This window comes from Bubalus bubalis, chromosome 21 (assembly GCF_019923935.1).
Source record: "Bubalus bubalis isolate 160015118507 breed Murrah chromosome 21, NDDB_SH_1, whole genome shotgun sequence".
Classification (NCBI taxonomy): Eukaryota; Metazoa; Chordata; class Mammalia; order Artiodactyla; family Bovidae; genus Bubalus; species Bubalus bubalis.
Window position 1 is genome coordinate 34,671,571 of NC_059177.1, and position 21,648 is coordinate 34,693,218.

General features: G+C 40.3%; 1 protein-coding gene across 9 annotated transcripts in view; it reads left to right on the forward strand.

Moving 5' to 3' along the window:
* Positions 1–21,648, forward strand: part of LOC123330927 — a 435,096-nt gene that overhangs the window by 199,896 nt on the left and 213,552 nt on the right. For 5 of the 9 annotated variants that reach the window (XM_044933515.2, XM_044933514.2, XM_044933513.2 and 2 more), the window contains exon 2: positions 14,369–14,421. The exons of the other annotated variants lie outside the window; for them this stretch is intronic. In XM_044933515.2, the coding sequence (XP_044789450.2) occupies positions 14,369–14,421 (53 nt within the window). The remainder of the gene's footprint in view (positions 1–14,368; positions 14,422–21,648) is intronic. 9 annotated transcript variants of the gene reach the window in all.

Consider the following 21,648-nt stretch of genomic DNA (forward strand, 5'->3'; position numbering starts at 1 on the left):
TGTATTCATGTTGTATTTATCTTGAACAAAGTAGACAAAAATTGCTGCCCTTATGGAGCTAATACTTGAGTGGGTGAGAGAATAGCATTTTTTTAAATGTTACACAGTATTTCTAAATGCTTTGGAAAAAATAAAGCAGAGTAGAGCAATCAGGAGTCCTGAGGAAGGTTAGGGAGACATAATGCAGAATTAAATATGTTGGTCAGGTGGTGGGGGCTCCTTAAGACAGTGAGATGTTAGCAAAGCCTTGGAGGAGACATGAAATGAGCTGTGTGACTGGGGCAGAGGGAAGAGCTAAGGCACAGGCTGTAAGGCAGGCACCTGCCTAGGATGTTCAAGAGAGAGCAAGGAGTGAACCAGAAAAGAAATTGAGGTCAGAAGGCACAACATGGTCAGAAGCCTTGAGCCTTGACACCCCTGTAAGGACTGTAGCTTTTACCCTGAGTGAAGCAGGGAAGTACTGCAGAATTTGGAGCAGCAGAATAACAGGACAGCAACTGTTGACATGTTTTAGGAATTTTCACCCTGTGAATTCACTTTTATGTATTACATTTTGGAGCTAAAAGGAAGAAGTAACCTGAGCTCATGATTGTTTCCAAAGCCATATAAGAAGACTTAAATCTCTCTAAAAGGAATAGTAGGAATAGAAGAGGAAAAATAAGACAGCTAAGTCCACAATATCAATCTTAATGCCTTCATCATACTCAGGAAATGAAACTGAACTGAACTGAGGGCACGCTTCAGATTCCTGGAAAGTATTTCAAATGGGCTGAAGCATTCTTGTTGCGAGATCCTTTGGGGTTTGGAGTTAGCCCAGTCTTGGTTTTTGTGAGCCCAGAAATACCAACTGGGACTTCCCAAAGTACACTTGATGTTGATGAATGATAAAAAGGTCTCTCTGTTCTGTTCCTATGAGTAAAAGGAAAATCCCCCATCTTCAGGTGCTATGATCTGTGGATTGGTTGTAGTTTGTCATGAAAGAGAAGGTCACAGTAGAAAAAGATACCAGTTCTTATGATAACCAGTTTAAATGGATCTAACCCAAGAGTCAGCCTACAGTCCTTATTCTACCGAATCTATATAGTGCTTGAGCCCAACCATTAAATTACAGCAGTTACTTCTCAAGTTGGTCACAACATTAGATTCTTCATGATGAAAGCAACTCAAAGAATGACCTGAAAAAAGAAAAAAAGAAAAAAAAAAAAAAAAAACACCTCCCCAGAAAGTCACTTTCCAGCCCTCCACACCATCATTCTTAATTCAAGGCTAAAAAATTCACCATAAACTTCTTTTATATGCAAGAAGGTGAAACCTACCATTGAATGCAGGTAAAAAGTAGAGTAAAAATACCATTTGGGAAGGCGGTTGAAGAGAGATTGCCCAATACTTGGAATCCACTTTGAGGCTGAGTCTCATCATATATACAGAAATCATATGCAGTCCATGCCCTGAGGCCCTGTGATGAAATCCCCTGTGGAGTAAACAAAAAAAGAATAAGCATCAAGACCCAACAGGACTGACTCGACTGGAATCAGGGGAGGACTGGCAAACACAGCAAAAATCATAATACAGGTCACAAATTCCTCCCTAAGGCTGCCAGTTTCCAAAAGTATAGCCAGAGCACATCAGCATGTTGAAAGACAAGGATGAGAGACTCAAACAATAAGACCTTATTTTAAAGGCATGGCCACCTTCCGCAGCTCACCTACAGAGGTGCCACGGATGGTGAGGAAAACCAAGGTCTTCTACAGGGAAAGTGAGAAGTCAAAAACATTGCCATGGTAATTTAAAATAATACTCATTATCTTTCCAAATTTTTAAAGAAATATGAAAATAGGCCCTGATTAGCTAAAGATTTACAAACCCAGGCCAAATTCCAATAGTCTCAGCTCCTTCCAGCCAGCTCCAGGAAGCTGATGTACCAGATTTTGGGAAAGGAGCCTAAAGAGCTGGTTTGGGGGTTACTTGCAGCATGGAGTTCACGTGACCTGGTTCTTTAAGAGTCAAAGCCTCATGACTGGCATTTATTTACCTGGGCCTTATTGTTGGATGATAAATTGCCTATTATATTCCTTTCCCAGGAAAGGCAAACTTTTTCCTCATTAATTCTTGAAGTGAGAGTTGCTTCCTCACTGATTTGGTCTGGAGACTGATAGAAACACCATCTGGACAAACAATAAGCTTTGTTCTGCAGGGAGAACTCCTCCAGGAAACTCTCCAGACCTCAGTGAGGATATGAGAACCAAGGCTCTGGAATTCAGCTGTGGGGCAACAAACCCAGGGCCCTGAACACGAAGAATGTCCCAAAGGATGTCCCACCTCCTGTACTCACACTGGTGGGACTAGGGGAGGCCGTTACTGGCCAGGACACTTCTTTACATGCAAGGAGGAACCCCTGCCACCTCCAGCAGACGCAGTGACAGCATCTTTCCTCTTGAACTTGGTGGTCATTTTTTGAAATCTCCTTAGAACTTCAGTTGAGTTGGAGAAAATATCCCCATGAAAAAAACATGCAGATTGGAATTCCATGAACAGAAGTTGCTGATTTGAATTTGAGGCCCATGCCAAACACACACACCTTCATAAAGCAACATCAACCCAGCTATAAGCAAAAACACAAACACCTAAGAGAAGAGAACTCTTCCAGGTAGAACTTAAATGTGCCTCTATGCTGACCCACAGCCTCTTCCCCTGATAGGTGATGAACATGGCTCCACTTAGAGGGTCTTCAAGTGATTCTCAAGTCATGGTAAAGGGATTGAACAGCACCCTCAGTGCAATTTGCTTAAGCCTCACTTGTGGAAAAGAGCAACCTTGACTGTAAGCAGAGTAAAATAAGATAGGGGCGCAACCTCTGGCCTTGTTTTATGAACTCTCAGCTTTTTTTCTTTATATGTTTTTGTTGATTTTTATTTTAGCACTTGACCCAAAGATAAGAGCTCCTCTGGCCTAGTGTTGTCAGCCTGCTTTTTCCAAAGAAATTGTTCATTTTATTAAAAACCTTGTCTCAAGACTATCATACTAAGTGGAGTAAGTCAGACAAAGACAAATATGGTATCACTTATATATGGAACCTAAAAAATGATACAAATGAATTTATTTGTATAAATAAATTTACAAAATAGAGTCTATTTCAGTTCAGTCGCTCAGTCGTGTCCGACTCTTTGCAACCCCATGAATCGCAGCACGCCAGGCCTCCCTATCCATCACCAACTCCCGGAGTTCACTCAGACTCACGTCCATCGAGTCAGTGATGCCATCAAGCCATCTCATCCTCTGTCATCCCCTTCTCCTCCTGCCCCCAATCCCTCCCAGCATCAGAGTCTTTTCCAATGAGTCAACACTTCGCATGAGGTGGCCAAAGTACTGGAGTTTCAGCTTTAGCATCATTCCTGCCAAAGAACACCCAGGACTGATCTCCTTCAGAATGGACTGGTTGGATCTCCTTGCAGTCCAAGGGACTCTCAAGAGTCTTCTCCAACACCACAGTTCAAAAGCATCAATTCTTCAGCACTCAGCTTTCTTCACAGTCCAACTCTCACATACATGACCACTGGAAAAACCATAGCCTTGACTAGATGGACCTTTGTTGGCAAAGTAATGTCTCTGCTTTTGAATATGCCATCTAGGTTGGTCAAAACTTTCCTTCCAAAGAGCAAGTGTCTTTTAATTCCATGGCTGCAGTCACCATCTGCAGTGATTTTGGAGCCCCAAAAAATAAAGTCTGACACTGTTTCCACTGTTTCCCCATCTATTTCCCATGAAGTGATGGGACCAGATGCCATGATCTTCATTTTCTGAATGTTGAGCTTTAAGCCAACTTTTTCACTCTCCTCTTTCACTTTCATCAAGATGCTTTTTAGTTCCTCTTCACTTTCTGCCATAAGGGTGGTATCATCTGCATATCTGAGGTTATTGATATTTCTCCCGGCAATCTTGGTTCCAGCTTGTGCTTCTTCCATCCCAGCGTTTCTCATGATGAACTCTGCATAGAAGTTAAATAAACAGGGTGACAGTATACAGCCTTGACGTACTCCTTTTCCTATTTGGAACCAGTCTGTTGTTCCATGTCCAGTTCTAACTGTTGCTTCCTGACCTGCATATAGGTTTCTCAAGAGGCAGGTCAGGTGGTCTGGTATTCCCATCTCTTTCAGAATTTTCCACAGTTTATTGTGATCCATACACATATACATTGTTCACATATACAGTCAAAGGCTTTGGCATAGTCAATAAAGCAGAAATAGATGTTTTTCTGGAACTCTCTAGTCTATTTACAAAATAGAAATAGACTCACAGATATAGAAAACAAATGTGGTTACCAAAGGGGAAGGAGGGAAGAGAGATAAATTAGGGAATGTGGGATTAACAGATACACACTACTATGTATATAACAGATAAATAACAAAGACGTACTATATAGCACAGGGAACTGTACTCAGTATCTTGCAGTAACCTCTAATGGAAAAACATCTGAAAAAAAGTAGATATCCATGTATCTACTATAAACATGTATATGTATAACTGAATCGATTGAATTTGCTCTACACCTAAAACTAACACAGCATTGGTACATCAACTATACTTCAATAAAAACATAAAAATAAAAGTTACTTGGTTTAAAAAAAAATTCTTTAAAATCAAGCAGAGGAAGAGTGTGAGGAGGAGGAGGGATCATCCTGATCACTTCTAAATCACAATAAATACAATTTATTCAGTCCGCATGTGATTCATAGGACTTAGCATGCACGCGTAAGGCATCTAATCCACCTCTCTCATTTTATGTATGAGATTAAGGGCCAAAGAGAGGAAATAACTTATCTACAGTCATGCATGTTTCTGAATGTAAATAAGTTAAAATTTATTCCCAGCTGCTGATCCCTTATTATTTAATTTCCTGCTCATTGTTTCCATGGGAGTTCATGAGCATCTCAAAATTTGTAATTAAGAAAAAAAACTTGACATGTTACAGTGAAAAAGAAGAAAAATTCAGTTGGACCAGCCACTTCTTATGGGTCCTGGCCTGAGAAAGCTGTTGCACCAAGCCCTGGTTAACAACCCCATCCTTGGTAACCAGATGGCCCACAGGGTCATAGTTGCAAGGACCAGGATGATAACCTCAGTTCCACTTTCTCTCTTTACTTGAAAAAGGAAACAGTAGGATCAGCCATGCCACTGTCTTACTGAGTTATCAATTTTACCTACAAAGATTCCTTGATTTTACAGAAATTGGACTTCATAATTTCAGCTCCCCAGAATATGCAATGGTGGTGTTCCAATGTTATGGAACCAGCAGGTCTTTGGTTATCTAAATATGTGGTTCTCATTTTCCTTGTGATCAGATTATTGGGAAATTCAGCACAATAACATGAAAACATTGTTCACATACGGCATGGCTATTACTATAGCAGTTTGTCATTATTGTGTGCAGCTGTACATATCTTCCCTCATGTTATCTGAATTAATAATTTTAGTATCTTTCTTTTTAAGAAATCTTTTCAACTTCCTAATCATGTTCATTAAACAGTTTTTACATGATAGAAGCTCTGCTTCTATCCCATGTGTATTCAGAGATCTTTATTGGAAATGAATTTAAGTTCTATTTTACATAATAGAACTTATCTATCTATATACTTATGAAAAGTATATATATATGTGGAATATATGTATTTCAAAATAGTTGATCTACATCAGGGTTTCTCAACCACAGTACTGTTGACATTTGAGGCTGGACAATTCTTTGTTGAGGGGCTAGCCCCTGGATACCAAAGGACAGTGCATTCTTAAGAAGGTGTGGTACCATTAGGAAATAAGTTCTTTAGAAGCCTTTACACTGAAAGACTGTGATTTCTCTATTTCCTGTACTTTATAGGCAAATCAACTGAAAAAAATTATATATGTGTGTATACATGTATAAAACACAAAATTTATCTGTATATTCATTTTTTTTCCTAAAGCAGCTAGGGGGACTAAGGCCATGACTGGCCAACCTGTTGCAAAATACAATATAACCTGGTAGACATTGCACAGATAACCATCAGGGATCAGGTTCTGCATGGAAGGAGAAGGGCTGTTTCAGTTGTAGCTGTGTGTGACTGGTGGACAGATTGCAGTAGTGGGCGAAGGAGTCTCCTGCATGGGGTCCATTTCAGAACACAACCAGTGTTGGATACTCCTAATCCACAAGGTGAAGTGTCTGTGATGCCAAGTTACAAGTTCTGCAGGAGCAAGAATTAGTGCAGGAGGATTCTTGCCCCACTCTGTTATGAACCACCTGTTTGGCTGTGTGTGGTGTGGGGAGGTGTCAGGTGAGCTTTTGGCTTTTTTCCCCTCCCCACCTCACTCCCAAGTAACTTTGTTCTCTAAGTCTGTGAGTGTTTCTGTTTTATGCAGTCTCCTTGAATCCACCACACTTAGGTGGATTAGAGCTAGGCTCAGCCTCTAGCTCTACCATATGCTAGCTCTTTGTCCTTAAACAAATTGTTTAACCTCAGTTCCCTTGTTAGGAATAATGCACATATAATAATATTTACTACTTTAGATTGCTGTGAGGATTAAATCGGTTAAGCATATGAAGTGATGAGCACAGTGTCAGGAAGATAGTAACTATTCAATAAACTTTAGCTCTTTTCTTCCCTATCTACCAAGAGATGATTTCCCCCAGTGTTATGAAGGTCAGTAGCCTGCATTGAAAACCATGTCCCTAGGATGCAATATTCAAACATAATAGGAATGCTATCTGCCAAAATGTTAAGTGAAAGGGAAGTGTCCCCAGATATCAGGCTTCCTGCCATCCCAGACTCAACCTGAGTCCAAGCCAAAACAGAGGCTAAGAATTGAAAGGTTTATCTTCCAAAGCTGACCTTTAAACATTCCAAAGGCCCATGGAAGAAAACAACCATGGAGCCAGGCCGTAGCTGTTCCAACTCTGATCTCCAGATGATAATTTCATTGATTAGTGTGTTTATTCCAGTTCCTAAATCTGCTTTGTGTCTTAAAGAGAATGAATACTAAAGATACTCCCTCTGCTGGCATTTGAAGCCCGAAAACTTTATTAAGCTGGACTATTTACTAGTAGAATAATGGAATTTTTGTTTGGCAAAGAAATGTGTCCCATCCGCTAGGGCAGTAGTTCTCAATGGGGCTTGATTTTGCCCCACCTACCCAGGGGTTATTGGGCAGTGTCTGGAGACATTTCTGGTTGTCACAAGTAGGTACAGGAGGCGATCTTACTGGCATTTAGTGGGTAGAGGCCAGGAATAATGTTACTATCCCACATTGCGCAGAGCAGCTCCCCACAGTGGATGATTCAGTGGCCCAAAGTGCCAGTAGTGCTGAGGTCAAGAAACCCAGGTCTAGAACATCACAGCAATGCAATTTGCTTTAAGAACTCACATAAAACTTACACAGGGACGGTTAATTTGTCATCCCCTCTGGTCATGTAGAGACTGAAGGACCCAATGAACTTCATTATTTTGCCTATCAGGTAAAATCCATTGTGTAGAGTCAGAAGCATGTGGCCAGGGAGTAGAAAGTATCTTCTGGGAAGTGATGCTTTTCCCTCAGTATATACTCCAAAAGTGTTGTCTTTTCAATAGTTTTAAGGTGATGTGTAAGATAATAATGAAGATATAAGAGGAAACCACATGAAAATAAACTCATGTTATCTTGAGAAGGTAACCAAGGGTGGCATCCTTTTTACGTGCTTACCAACCACCAAAACCGCCCTGCTCTTCTCCCAAGCATGATTTCCCCGATCCTAGCACCTGAGAGTACTGCTGTTGGCCTAAAGATGTAACTTCTTTAGTCATCTCCATTTGATTAAATGGAAAAAACAAAAGAACAAGTGAATCAGTCACTCAGCCAAACAAGCAGTCAAGCAGTGTATTAATATTATAACAAAATATACTAGCACTTCATTTTTTTAAGGTGCCTAAAAGCAAAGCATAAAATGAAGATTTGAAATTTTTAAAAAGACTGGCATATTTTGAAGAATATCTTCAAGTGAAAATGTGGGGTTGGGGGGACCATATAAAGAGTGAGTGAGGGACTACCTGGAAGCATGAGAATAAATGCACTCATGATCCACACGACCACTGGGGTGAGTTTCACAGAAATCATGGTGAACAAAAGAAACCAGATACAAAAGAAAGCATATGGCATGACTCTATTTGTAAACCAGGGTTTCTCAACCTTGACGATACTGACATTTGACATTTGAAGTCAGGTGTTTCTTTGTTGTTGAGGGCTGTGCTGTGCATTGTAGGATGTGTAGCAACATCTCTGTGCTTACTAATGCCAGTGGCACCCATTCCCCAGTTTTGATAACCAGTAGTGTGTCCAGACATTGCCAAATACCCTGGGGGGAAGGTCACCCTGAGTTGAGCATCCTATACAAAGCAATCCACAATGTTAGAAGAGTGGCGGGTAGCAGGGAGTGGCTCAAAGGGAAATTTCTAGGGTGCTAGTAATACTTTTTTATGTTCATACCGGCTAATTTTGTGTTTTCACTTTGCTAAAAATTTGAGCCAAGCAATTACTTTTTTCACAGGTCTCCCGTATATATAGAGTTTGCTTGGAAAATAATTAACAGGGCGACGATCACTGTAGATGGTGACTGCAGCCATGAAATTAAAAGACGCTTGCTCCTTGGAAGGAAAGTTTTGACCAACCTAGACAGCATGTTAAAAAGCAGAGACATTACTTTGTCAACAGAAGTCCATCTAGTCAAGGCTATGGTTTTTCCAGTAGTCATGTATGGATGTGAGAGTTGGACTATAAAGAAAGCTGAGCACCAAAGAATTGATGCTTTTGAACTGTGGTGTTGGAGAAGACTCTTGAGAGTCCCTTGGACTGCAAGGAGATCCAACCAGTCCATTCTAAAGGAGATCAGTCCTGGGTGTTCTTTGGAAGGACTGATGTTGAAGCTGAAACTCCAATATTTTGGCCACCTGATGCAAAGAGCTGACTCATTTGAAAAGACCCTAATGTTGGGAAAGATTGAAGGCAGGAGGAGAAGGGGATGACAGAGGATGAGATGGTTAGATGGCATCACCGACTCAATGGACATGAGTTTGGGTAAACTCTGGGAGTTGGTGATGGACAGGGAGGCCTGGCATGCTGCGATTCATGGGGTCGCAAAGAGTCGGACATGACTGAGCGACTGAACTGAACTGAACTGAGAATAGAAAAGAAATTTCAACCACTGATAGGGCTGCTGGAAGGGTCTGTACAATATTGCAGTATTTTCCAACAATACAGCTTTCTTTTCCAATATTTGTTGCTATTTCTGAAGTTTAAGGAAGGTGTTACAAAATGTCATCTGGATGAGAAATTTCCTTGTTCATCTTTAGAGGCAGAAAGTTGGTGAAAAAATAAAAGTGTGTGACCTACAGAGTTGTGGAGCCAGCACATCCTCTGGGCAGCCCCTAAACTTGGCACACTGTCTCCGAGGTGGAGTACCACACACATGTACAGATTACATTGTTGAGATTATCATGAAAGGATTTTGTGTGTCAAAATGTCCCTTCCTTGCTGTGATAACTGCTAGGTTCTTGGGTTACCATTGTCCCTGCTTGTTCTCACAGTGAGTCATTGCTGTGACTAAAACAAAATTCTTCTTTGAAATGTCTCTCTTGATATACACGGACCATTTAAACTTGCCAGGGCCCAGAAATCCTATTGAAATTACCTCAGAGGTTCTTGTGGGAATCCTTTTCTTGTGCAAGAATTTTATTTTATCTAATATTGTTTTAACTAAATAGACCAGTGGCTGAAGCTTGGAAATATTTTTTTGCTCTTTATGGATTATCTCTGCAACATAGTAATTTGAATTGGTTAAATTCAGATGGGTTATATCTGACATAGAGGTCACTCTAATTTAACATCTCTGCTGAAGGAAAAGCAAAGGCCAGAGAGACAGTGCTAGGGATGGTTTACAATATGCTCAGGACACTATTTTTCTGGAATCCCCTAAAAGAGACATTCTCTCAACTTTCCCACCCTATATTTTCTCCATTAGCAAACTAGGTTCTGTAATTGATGACTGATCCAGAATTTCACTGAGCTTAAGGACACACATTGGCATAAATATATAATTCAAATGAAGTAGTCTTTGAAGGTTAAAATTTTTAGTGAGAAAAGGAGAAGCCACATTATGAGCTATTCTTACAGGGACAGAAACTAGACCATGTGTCCTCTGGGCAAATTATATCTAATTCCCCCAGGTTCTTGGCTGTGTTTTTGGAAAAGGACCATCCTTGTGGCTACAGTATTTAGCTCTGGCAAGATTACCGTGTCATACATTTGGATCAATATGGCATTCTTGTTCCTTCTCACCACCTCCAGTTTCCCTCTCCTTTTTATTGTCCCTCTCTCCTCTCTCTCTTTCCAGCTGTTTTACTCCTTCCTACCCACCTCTATATCCTTGGTAAAGACAAAGAGTTTTAATATGTACAATTTTCAAAGATTACTCTCCATTTACAGTTAGTAACAACTATTAGCTCTATTCCCCATGTTGTACAATACACCCTTGGGCCTATCTTAACACTCAGTAGTTTATACCTTCTACCCCTTTCTTGCCTCCCCACTTGCTCCCCACTGATAACCGCTACTAGTTTGTTCTCTTTACCTGTGAATCTGATTCCTTTTTGTTATATTCACTAGTTGATTGCATTTTTTAGATTCCACATCTAAGTGATACCATACAGTGTGTGTCTTTCTCTTTCTGACTTTTTTTCACTTTAACGTAATACCCTTCAAGTCCATCCATGTTGATGCAACTGACAAAAATTCCATTCTTTTTTATGGCTCAGTCATATTCCATTTTATATATGTACACCACCTCTTCTTTGTCCATCTGTCTGTTAATGGGCATTTATGTTACTTCCCTATCTAATTCTGTTGTGAACATTGGGTTGCACGTATCTTTTCAAATTAGTGTTTTGGGGGGTTTTCTGGATGTATAGCCAGGAGTGGAATTGCTGGATCATATGGTAACTCTATTGTTAGCTTTTTGTGAAATCTCCATACTGTTTTCTACAGTGTCTACACCAGTTTACATTCCTACCAACAGTCAACAGTGTACCAGGGTTCCCTTTTCTCTGCATCCTCACCAACATTTGTTGTTTGTTTTCTTTCTGATGATAACCATTCTGACAAGTGTGAGATGATAGCTCACAGTGGTTTTGATTTGCTTTTTCCTGATGATTGTTGATGCTGAGCATCTGAAAAAGGCTTTTTTGATAAGACACAGAAACAAAACAAATGCATGGTAACATCCTATTTTATCAATGCAGTTTCTATAAAAGATGATTCTTACTGCCCATGGATATATTTGTCCTAAAAGATGCTTCAATATAAAGACTCCAAACGACACAAATCAGAACTTCTCAGGGACACAATAATCTGCAGTGGTCACAAACCTATTATAGTTGGAGGCCAACCGAGAGGTTAGACTACGTTCCCAAACTCCTCTATCCGTGGACCATTTTCTATCTTCCTCTTTCCCCTTGTGATATTAGCAGAGTTTGTGTTTGGAGGTCAAGACAACACATTCTTCTTACCAACTATCTTGAATTTCCTCTGCCCTCACTATCAGCTTCCCAAGGAAAACATAGACATTTTTCACAGCGCTGGGAACACCTTCACAGTGCTAGAGTAAATGGCCATCCAAAAGTGTGGAGATGGACTGCCCAGCTTAGGTGCTTTTTGCTGAACTATTCAAGGAATGGGAGGCACAAGAACATGTTTATCATACAGAATTTTTTCTGGACTGGACCATGTGTGTAGACACCCAATACCTGGAGGCAATTAAGGCTATGGTGATATTAGACAAATACCATTAAAATCTAGTAAACAACCCACCCATTTTTATAAGGAAAAACTCAGTGTAAACAAGTTATTTCTCTGAGACCTGTCAGATCATTGTTGGCTCTTTGAACAGTTTGTAAAAAAAAAATGGTTTCCACTGGTACTAAATTCTTCTAAAATCCATACTTGGTATTAATCACCTTCAGAGGCTGCCAGTGGACCAGAGACCCTCATCTTAACCAGTTCAGCAGGAGAGTAGACAAAATTCCTCTTCCTGTGCCCTGTCAATAATTATTTGAACCTATTGGCCTGATGGGCACCCCTGTTGATGTTGAGTGAATGCATCACCTAGTTCATTACTCAGAGAAAGAAGAAAAGCTGCCCTTTGTTTTGTGGACTGGGGGTGGGACTCAGGAAGATGTGGGTAACATCAGCCAGCTGACTTGGAGAATTTTCTTGCAGCCAGGCAGTAGAGATGAAGACCATTCTCTCAGCCCGGGAGGCAGTAGGCGTAGGGGGTACCACACACAGCTGCTCAGAACTTTGCTTGTGTAGCAGTCATGTGGGGCCAAGCTATTGCACTTTTTGCAGACTCAGCCCCATAAACGGACATTTCTGGCTCACAGCTCTCTGCTCAGATGCTTCCCGCCACTCTGACTACAGTTGTCCCCATCACGTCACTTTGTGGGTTGAAGAAAATGTAAGACCTTGGGGAAGATGAAAGGACATCTTTAGGCAAGATGGCTTCCATGGCAGCCTCACAGCTGCCATGAGGGGGCTGTGGAGATCATTTCAGCACTCAGGAGACTCTTCCTTCTCCCTCCGCCCCATGAGCACCAAACTCACATGGAATCATGTTGATACAGGCACCGTGATCTTTAAAGAAAGTTGTATTTTCAAATGAACATGTGGGAGAAAATATTCTTTTCCTTTTGGAATCTGGCCCCTTCTCCCCAGCCCAGTGGCAGCGTGACTGAGACACACTCATCCCCATCTGTGTTGCAGCTGCCGAGGCAAAGAAAGAGGCTGGGATAGTTTCTAGCACTGGGGCTGCACCAGGCTGAGTTGCTTATGCGTTGCTTTTGGCACTCGTTTCTGTAAGCACTGAACCTATTTTCATGTAAGCCCCTGAGATTTCTTTTTGCAAAGAAAAACATTCTCTACATTCCCGTCTTCATTTGGGCATGAAGAGGGGAACATTCCCTTTGTCTCTAGCCAGTACTGTTGTTGAGTTTAACAGATGTCAGTGAGCACCTGCCACGTGGCCAGACACCGCCCCGTGGGCTGTAGAAGTCTGAGGCTGAATCCTTGTCTTCAAGGACTGCATGACCTAGCAAAGGGGACACACCAGTGGCAACTCACTGTAATACAACAGAATAAGTTCCTAATATGTGAGCACCTGAGTGCTGTAGAAGATAGAATAATCAGGTCTATTTTGAAGTGATGAGAAGGTTGAACTCAGGTTGGGGTTTTAGGGGTAAGTTGAAGCTTGCCAAGCAAAAACAATAATAATAATATGTTTATATTTTTATTATATAATTTGTAACTGTCTGTATCTGTATCCAATACCCTTTAGTGAATACATTTTATATGGCTGGCATTTAGCCAAAGGATTTTCATGCATCATCTCATTTATTTTTCACAATAATCATTAAAATAATGAACATATTTCTAATACTTGCTATGTAGCAGGCACCGATCTACTTTATATATAGACAGAGAAGAAATAGGATGGAATCTTTGGATGAATCTCTATTCTGAGAATCATCAAGAGGAAAATGTTAAACATTTTTCCAGTGATTCTAAATTTGTACTATAAGTAAACTGTGCTTAATATGTGGAAGAATAGAAAAAGAGAAAGAGAAGAAGGAAAGGAGGCAAGAAAGGAAAAGAAAAAGATTAGGAAAGGATATCTTCTTCTTTGTGCTTGGAAAAGATCTACAATGAACTTTTTCATGATCTTTCTCCAAACTGCATAGAATCCTACCGGGGAGCGTCTGCTAGCATGAGGCCATATTTGTGCTTAGCTGAGGCCAACCCTCTTTGGCTTCCTTCTGGAATTGAGTTTGGGAGACAATATTGCTCTTCAACTGATCTTTAAGAAAGTTTGTGACTTGGCTTTGGACTTAATTGCCCTTGGTATATTGGTGACTTTCACCGTTACATCTACAAAGTTTGTGTCTGTATTTGTATTGGCACAAATGGAGAGGATTGAGGTGACTTTGACCATTACACCTAAAAGTTTGTGTCTGTGTATGTATTGGCACAAGTATTGGGAGAATTGATGTGAATGATGAAACAATGAGGAAATTTTTTCACATGGTGACTATCACTTCTTTACTGTATAAAAATTATTCTTAGTTTTCTCTCTTCTTTATCCAACTCCATGGTATAAAAACAAAATGAAATAAGAGTATTTTATACTACAGAAACAGGACAATAGTCATTCAGTAGTTTGATATCCTGTGTCTGTTCTTGATTTGTGCTGAGTTGGGAACCAACAAGTTTAAAAAAAATCTCAGTATTCAGTGACTAACCCAAGCCCAAATCCTGCCAACAGGGCAGCCTTCAGAGAAACCACACGACAACTTCAGAAGAGATCTTTAAAATTTGGTAAGCTCCTCCTACCACATGAGACCCCACCCCCTCAACCCCCTGCTCCTGGACAAACTCTTCTTTAGAGTAACAGCGCTCTGGTTGATCCTGACTCTCACCAACCAGTCTCTGAGCAGAAACTGCAGCCTATAGGATGGAAAGCTCCTGACTCATTTTCAAAAACCCTATGAAACAAAGTCAAAAGAATCCCTAGTGTCAGTGTTCATCTAAAATAGGCCTTGCACAGAGAGTTATGGGTCCAGATAACCTAAACAGAGATCACATCTATCTTGAGTAAATCAAAATGTTCTGCCGGGTGAGCAAAAACTATCAGTCGGTAGACATGCCCCCTTCTCTTCTCATCAGAGAATCTCCCCATGTTTCTATATAGAGCAGGTGCAGAGGGTGGAGGAGAGCAGGGGCAGGAATAGATTTTCAAAAGGCAAAGCAAACCTCATTTTTAAGAGTTGTTTTATTTGCTTTTGGTTGTCTTCTATGCAACAACACTGTTTCTTGTATTTTCTTTCTTCTTCCCATTTTGGTTTTCAGTAGTATCCTTTGTTTGTTACCATTTCCTCTCTCTTTTAAGGGATTATTATGTACAAGATTCTGAATCTCAGATTCATTTTTAACAATCCCAAGAATTTCAAGGACACCTGAGTGCCCACAAGGCACAGCTTTGGTGAATCCTTGGCCTCACCGTGACACTACCACTTCTGTGGTTCCCCAAGAAGTAAAGTGCATCATTGAGAGAGAAGGGCAGTAGCTTTGGAAGCTCATTTTCTACATATTAATTGAGGTTCTTAAATGTGAGCTCTCATTGCAGGCTCCAGACTCCCCCCAGAATGAAATTACATTGAACATTAAACATTATTCAGAGTGTACGTTCCAGTTTAAAGAAGGGGAAGAAAATTGTTGTGGCAATGCAAATGCCTATTACTATACACATCAAGAATAATAAAAGTAGGTCTTTTAAAGAGCCTTTAAAAAATAAAAAGGATATAGAAAACAGCTCCCAGAGAAGTAATTTTTCAATTTCCTTGATTTGCTTAGCGGGAAATTGCTCTCCAATTTATTATAATTTGAAAAGACAATGAATTCTTCATTTGGAATTAATATAAAAATGACTGAAATGCATCTTGCTTGTCTTAGAATTTACAACCTGTTTGGATAAAGCATTTTGAGTCATGGATCACTGTTAAAACCCAAGACTTAGTAAAGGCTGGTAATGTTTTCCATATGGTTTCCCTAAATGATAATTATAGCTCATTCTGAACTACAAATTATATACACTAAAAATGTTAATTTAATTTAGGGTTACTGACTAGGTTTTTTTCTGAAAGCAGGTGTAATAGGAATTACATTGTCTGAATATTGTCAGTAACACTAGACATGGTGAATAGATATAACCAAATTATTCCTGAGTTTGACTTTATTTTGTGGATTCTGCTTGCAAATGTTCAGCCTGGTATGCATTCTCTGTGATTTATCCTAAAAGGAGAAAACATTAATGAGGGAAATCAAAACAAATGCCTCTGCTGGACTCTCCAATAAAGCTGTTTGAAATGGTCTATCTGGGAGAGAGGATGGGAGTGAATATAAAACTGTGAACCAGTCTCCACGTGACTTCTTGGAATTTCACCATCCATCAGCATTAAGTCAGAAACATTAATAAGTATTGAAGTTGAAAATAACTGCAACCTCTGACTGAAAAGTATTTGCTCATAACCTTTCAGTTAGTTTCTATAATGAAATATGGCAATGAATTAGCCATGATGGCCTGGAGAAAGGTGGTTAATAAGAAAAACTGCATATTTAGAATCCACATTCTTCTCATGTTTATGTTAGTGAATCCTCTTCATCCCCCTCCCCCCCCCCACAAATTGCCTTTTCATTAATCTATCAGTGCTTACAGTAGAGACAGGTCATTGGAAAGAATTTTAATTAGTCTTTAAATTTGCAAGGTATCAGGAGCCTTAGAAATTGTTAGGATCCAGAGGCTGTGAAACATCAATGTTCAAGAGAGACAGAGTATACATTGCAGCAGCTGGAGTTCTGCTTGGCTTGGTACTTGGCTCCCCACAGTTACTATGCCTTGAAAGAATCACTTAATCACTGTGACTCTTAGTTCCTTCATCTGTCAAGTGGACATAATAACACTTTACATCATAGGTAAGTATAATGACAACAAAGCTTATACAATCTGATACATATAAATAATTTCTAAATGCCTTATCATAGGAACAATTTAGGGTGCATTTTAAAAATATAGATATCTAGGTCCTCGCCTTGAGCAGTTCCAGTTTCAATGTTCATTGAAGTTTAGTACCTTCATTTTAACCAACAGCCAAGGTGATTCTAACCACCCTTGAAGAAACACTGATTTGGTCCAACACCCTTGTTTACATGATGAGAAGAATGAGTCCCAGAGGGTGGGGTGCCTTTGTCAAGGTCATTTAGTGATCCACCTGATAGAGATTCTGCATTCTAACATGCTTTGCACTGTAGCTGCCTCCCTTTATTGAGTCCTTAGAAGTGAGGTTCCTAACCAGAGGTGCACATCAGAAACACCTAATGTGCCTTTTCAAGTACTCATGCCCAAGACCCAGCCCACACCTGCTCAACCCAATAACAAGTGGCAGCTCTCAGACCTGAACCCGAGGTCCCTGGTTGTTTTATAGGACCAGGTGATAACCCTAGGTTAGCTTCACATGCTTTTCTCACACGGAGCTCAGAACACGTGATTTTTTTTTTTTACTCTAATAAAACTTTATTTATGAACATTGACGTTTGAATTTCATATAATTTTCACATGTCACTATATAGTCTTTTGGTTTAAAAAAAATCACAAAAAGGTATAAAGAGCATTCTAAGCCTGCAGACCTTACAAAAACAAATGGCTGACTGGATTTGACTTGCATGCCATAGTTTGAAAAGACAATGTTATAGATGATAATTTAACACACTGGGGATGACTGACCAGGTAATTTATCCTTCCAGGGCTGTTTTTGTTTTTTTTTTTAATTTATTTATTTTTTGGAGGCTAATTACTTTACAATATTGTATTGGTTTTTCCATACATTGACATGAATCCGCCACGGGTGTACACATGTTCCCCATCCTGAACCTTCCTCCCACCTCCCTCCCCATCCCATCCCTCTGGGTCATCCCAGTGCACCAGCCCTGAGCACTCTGTCTCATGCATCAAACCTGGACTGGCGATTCGTTTCACATATGATAATATACATGTTTCAATGCCATTCTCCCAAACCATCCCACCCTTGCCCTCTCCCACAGAGTCCAAAAGACTGTTCTATACATCTGTGTCTCTTTTGCACTCTTGCATACAGGGTTATCGTTACCATCTTTCTAAATTCCATATATATGCGTTAGTATACTGTATTGGTGTTTTTCTTTCTGGCTTACTTCACTCTGTATAATAGGCTCCAGTTTCATCCACCTCATTAGAACTGATTCAAATGTATTTTTTTTTTTAATTCTTTTTTTTTAGTTTCTTTTTTTTTATTTTATTTTTAAACTTTACAATATTGTATAAGTTTTGCCAAATATCGAAATGAATCCGCCACAGGTATACCTGTGTTCCCCATCCTGAACCCTCCTCCCTCCTCCCTCCCCATACCCTCCCTCTGGGTCGTCCCAGTGCACCAGCCCCAAGCATCCAGTATCGTGCATCGAACCTGGACTGGTGACTCGTTTCATACATGATATTATACATGTTTCAATGCCATTCTCCCAAATGTTCCCACCCTCTCCCTCTCCCACAGAGTCCATAAGACTGATCTATACATCAGTGTCTCTTTTGCTGTCTCGTACACAGGGTTATTGTTACCATCTTTCTAAATTCCATATATATGCATTAGTATACTGTATTGGTGTTTTTCTTTCTGGCTTACTTCACTCTGTATAATAGGCTCCAGTTTCATCCACCTCATTAGAACTGATTCAAATGTATTCTTTTTAATGGCTGAGTAATACTCCATTGTGTATATGCACCACAGATTTCTTATGGACATCTAGGTTGCTTCCATGTCCTGGCTATTATAAACAGTGCTACGATGAACATTGGGGTACAAGTGTCTCTTTCAATTCTGGTTTCCTCGGTGTGTATGCCCAGCAGTGGGATTGCTGGGTCGTATGGCAGTTCTATTTCCAGTTTTTCAAGGAATCTCCACACTGTTCTCCATAGTAGTTTGCTTTCCCACCAACAGTGTAAGAGGGTTCCCTTTTCTCCACACCCTCTCCAGCATTTATTGCTTGTAGACTTCTGGATCGCAGCCATTCTGACTGGTGTGAAAGGGTACCTCATTGTGGTTTTGATTTGCATTTCTTGAGAAACCTGTGTGCAGGTCAGGACGCAACAGTTAGAACTGGACATGGAACAACAGACTGGTTCCAAATAGGAAAAGGAGTACGTCAAGGCTGTATATTGTCACCCTACTTATTTAACTTCTATGCAGAGTACATCATGAGAAACACTGGGCTGGAAGAAGCACAAGCTGGAATCAAGATTGCTGGGAGAAATATCAATAACCTCAGATATGCAGATGACACCACCCTTATGGCAGAAAGTGAAGAGGAACTAAAAAGCCTCTTGATGAAAGTGAAAGTGGAGAGTGAAAAAGTTGGCTTAAAGCTCAACATTCAGAAAATGAAGATCATGGCATCTGGTCCAATCACTTCATGGGAAATAGAAGGGGAAACAGTGGAAACAGTGTCAGACTTTATTTTTGGGGGCTCCAAAATCACTGCAGATGGTGACTGCAGCCATGAAATTAAAAGACACTTACTCCTTGGAAGGAAAGTTATGACCAACCTAGATAGCATATTCAAAAGCAGATACATTACTTTGCCAACAAAGGTCCGTCTAGTCAAGGCTATGGTTTTCCTGTGGTCATGTATGGATGTGAGAGTTGGACTGTGAAGAAGGCTGAGCACTGAAGAATTGATGCTTTTGAAACGTGGTGTTGGAGAAGACTCTTTTTTTTTTTTTTAATTTTTAAATTTTATTTTATTTTTAAACTTTACATAATTGTATTAGTTTTGCCAAATATCAAAATGAATCCGTCACAGGTATACATGTGTTCCCAATCCTGAACCCTCCTCCCTCCCTCCTCCCTCCCCATACCATCCCTCTGGGTCGTCCCAGTGCACCAGCCCCAAGCATCCAGTATCGTGCATCGAACCTGGACTGGCAACTCGTTTCATACATGATATTTTACATGTTTCAATGCCATTCTCCCAAATCTTCCCACCCTCTCCCTCTCCCACAGAGTCCATGGAGAAGACTCTTGAGAGTCCCTTGGACTGCAAGGAGATCCAACCAGTCCATTCTGAAGGAGATCAGTCCTGGGTGTTCTTTGGAAGGAATGATGCTAAAGCTGAAACTCCAGTACTTTGGCCACCTCATGCGAAGAGTTGACTCATTGGAAAAGACTCTGGGAGGGATTGGGGGCAGGAGGAGAAGGGGACGACAGAGGATGAGGTGGCTGGATGGCATCACTGACTCGATGGACGTGAGTCTGAGTGAACTCCGGAAGTTGGTGATGGACAGGGAGGCCTGGCGTGCTGCGATTCATGAGGTCGCAAAGAGTCGGACACGACTGAGCGACTGAACTGAACTGAACTGAATAATGAGTGATGTTGAGCATCTGTTCATGTGTTTGTTAGCCATCTGTATGTCTTCTTTGGAGAAATGTCTGTTTAGTTCTTTGGTCCATTTTTTAATTGGGTCGTTTGTTTTTCTGGAATTGAGCTGAAGGAGTTGCTTGTATATTTTTGAGATTAATTCTTTGTCAGTTGCTTCATTTGCTATTATTTTCTCCCATTCTGAAGGCCATGTTTTCACCTTGCTTATAGTTTCCTTTGTTGTGCAAAAGCTTTTAATTTTAATTAGGTCCCATTTGTTTATTTTTACTTTTATTTCCAATATTCTGGGAGGTGGATCATAGAGGATCCTGCTGTGATGTATGTCAGAGAGTGTTTTGCCTATGTCTTCCTCTAGGAGTTTTATAGTTTCTGGCCTTACATTTAGATCTTTAATCCATTTTGAGTTTATTTTTGTGTATAGTGTTAGAAAGTGTTCCAGTTTCTTTTTTTACAAGTTGTTCGCCAGTTTTCCCAGCACCACTTGTTATAGAGATTGTCTTTTCTCCATTGTATATTCTTGCCTCCTTTGCCGAAGATAAGGTGACCATAGGTGCATGGATTTATCTCTGGGCTTTCTATTTTGTTCCATTGACCTATATTTCTGTCTTTATGCTACTACCATACTATCTTGATGACTGAGAACACGCGATTTTAACTCATATTTGAGTCATTTTCATTTCCTGACCACAGTGTGGGATCATGTACTATAATAAAGACACATTATTAAATATATTTTTCGTTTATTTCCCTTCCCCTCCCACCATGAAAAGCTCTGGCATTAGCCACTGCTCTGGGCAAAGCCACTCCCCCCCAATCTCCCAGGGCTTTTAATACATAGATTGGAGTAATCCACTCTTTCTTAACTGGGATTGCTTTTACCACCCAGGAGATATTGAGCAGTGTCTGAAGACATTTTTGGTTTCACAGCTAAGGGACAGTGCTACTGGCCTCGAGTGGGTGGAGGCCAGGGATGCTGATAAACATCCTTCAATCCACAAGGCAGCCCCACAACGAGGAACTGTATGGGCCCAAGTGTCATTAGTACGAAAGTGAAGAAACCATAAGCTAATCAAGAGGAAGAAAGACTCGGTGAGGATGTGTCTTTGAGAGCTCTGAGAGCCACTTCTAGAGAGGGGAAACAAACAAATAAACAAAGAAAAACTCACTTGGAAGAGCAAAGAGTGAGGGCAGAAAAGACTGAGCTACCATCTGGGAATATCAAAGAAGAGTCTAGGGAGAACGTAGAGAGTGCGTGTTAGGAAGAAGGAAATCATGAGCCAGCTTGAAGTTGTGAGAGAGTTAGCATCTGTGAGGAAATGCTGCTTTCACTTAGGAAGTAAATCTTCTTTAAGGTTTCTCAAGAGATGTGAGTTAACATTAGATTGATTTAAACTTCTGGTTTCTTTCAATGTGATACTGCTCAAGACAGGGCCCATGAAGTGCTGGCTTACATTATGGTGTTACCCTTTCTGAAGATGATAAAAAGCATTTTAAATTATCAAAATAATTTTGCTTTTTCTTTATGTAAGCCTTAGATCAACATCACATGCATATACCATATATAGCACATATGCTTTT